The sequence below is a fragment of the Malus domestica genome, chromosome 05, assembly GCF_042453785.1.
Source record: "Malus domestica chromosome 05, GDT2T_hap1".
Lineage (NCBI taxonomy): Eukaryota > Viridiplantae > Streptophyta > Magnoliopsida > Rosales > Rosaceae > Malus > Malus domestica.
The window spans coordinates 22,304,058-22,305,578 of record NC_091665.1 but is presented as its reverse complement, the minus strand read 5'-3'; the positions used below and the strand labels follow the sequence as shown (position 1 = coordinate 22,305,578).

The 1,521-nt window shown below is 40.0% G+C and overlaps 1 protein-coding gene across 1 annotated transcript; it reads left to right on the top strand.

Moving 5' to 3' along the window:
• Nucleotides 1–535: 535 nt before the first annotated feature.
• On the top strand, nucleotides 536–1,298 carry LOC139196441 (pathogenesis-related protein 1-like). Its single transcript, XM_070822391.1, has one exon. It carries the CDS (start codon nucleotides 605–607, stop codon nucleotides 1,088–1,090), a length of 486 nt encoding a protein of 161 aa, XP_070678492.1. The 5' UTR covers nucleotides 536–604; the 3' UTR covers nucleotides 1,091–1,298.
• The last annotated feature ends 223 nt before the right edge of the window (nucleotides 1,299–1,521 follow it).

Below are 1,521 nucleotides of genomic sequence, written 5' to 3'. Positions count from 1 at the left end.
TCCAATGTTGCATCATCAACATGAATTTCAAAGGTTTCAAGGGATTGTTAATTGTGTTAACAAATATCGGGAAATTAAAGTATTACATAGCAACATAATATCTAGGTCAGTGATCGATATTATTGTTACCCCAGCAGTAGCCACGTTTTTGGTGTTACGATTGCTTATTTTTGTTATACTGACAATTTAATTACCTCGAGAAAGTTTGACTAATCTTCGTACTTCTCATGCAAGTGGTAGATTGTCATAGTAGTTCATATCCTCTTTCCTAGTTCAAACTATCTCCATCCTTGTCTAGACTATGTAGAATATCGTTTGTAGTACTAGAAAAAGTTAATCCTCTCATAAATTTTACTTGTAAAAGTAAGCCGTTGTAAGTAAAGAAATATAGAAGTAGGGTTTTGTTTTATCAGTTCGGCGACGGTTTGGTTTCTTCAGTTGATAACGCAATGTGAACGTTCAACTTTGATAGTCATGCAAATAAATTTCCACATCCTCAATTTCTCAGAGCTCATAATATCAACATTTACCGTTCCCCGCTATTATAAATATTCCGCACCATAACATCTCATTTGCCCATCCACAAAGAGAACAAACCATTAACATGGGGTTGTGTAATATTTCCCTAGCTCTCCTTTTCATTTTAGGCTCAGCCCTAATACAATCCTCTCATGCCCAAGACACACCCCAAGACTACCTCAATTCCCACAACGCCGCTCGAGCAGCAGTAGGCGTTGGTCCCTTGACGTGGGATGACAATGTAGCAGGCTATGCACAAAACTACGCCAACCAACATGTTGGCGACTGCAATCTCGTGCACTCCGGTGGGCCATACGGTGAAAACCTTGCCATGAGCACTGGTGACATGTCGGGAACAGCGGCTGTGGACCTGTGGGTGGCGGAGAAAGCCGACTACAGTTATGAGTCGAACTCGTGTGCTGCTGGAAAGGTGTGTGGGCATTATACACAGGTGGTTTGGCGTAACTCGGCTCGTGTAGGGTGCGCAAAAGTGAGGTGCAGCAGTGGGGGTACCTTCATTGGATGCAACTATGATCCCCCAGGCAACTATGTTGGGGAGAAGCCTTACTAGCTATGGAAGAACAACAACCACTCTAGCAATTTTTGCTGATGGATATATCTAAGAAGATAAGTAGGTTATTAAGAATAAAGAAAATGAATAAATAAGTGATGATCGATCCTTTGTGTATACCTTCCACTGGCATGGTGGACGGTAAATTTCAATTGATCAAGAATTCACTCTTTTTTATTTAAAATAAATTTTGGTAACTTGCTAGTAAGACATGCATGCTACGATCAAAGTTGCATAATTACTTGCCTAGCTTGAGGTCCTACTATTGCCTCAACCAAGAAAACCCTAATTTACATTATTTGGCTGAAACGATGAATGTTTGTGGTAAACTTCTCTTGGTAATCTACTACACATATTAATTAGAAAGAAATTACTGGCTTGTGACCAAGCAATTATTTCTTGCTCCTTGTCTTTGATAGATATAATGCCGG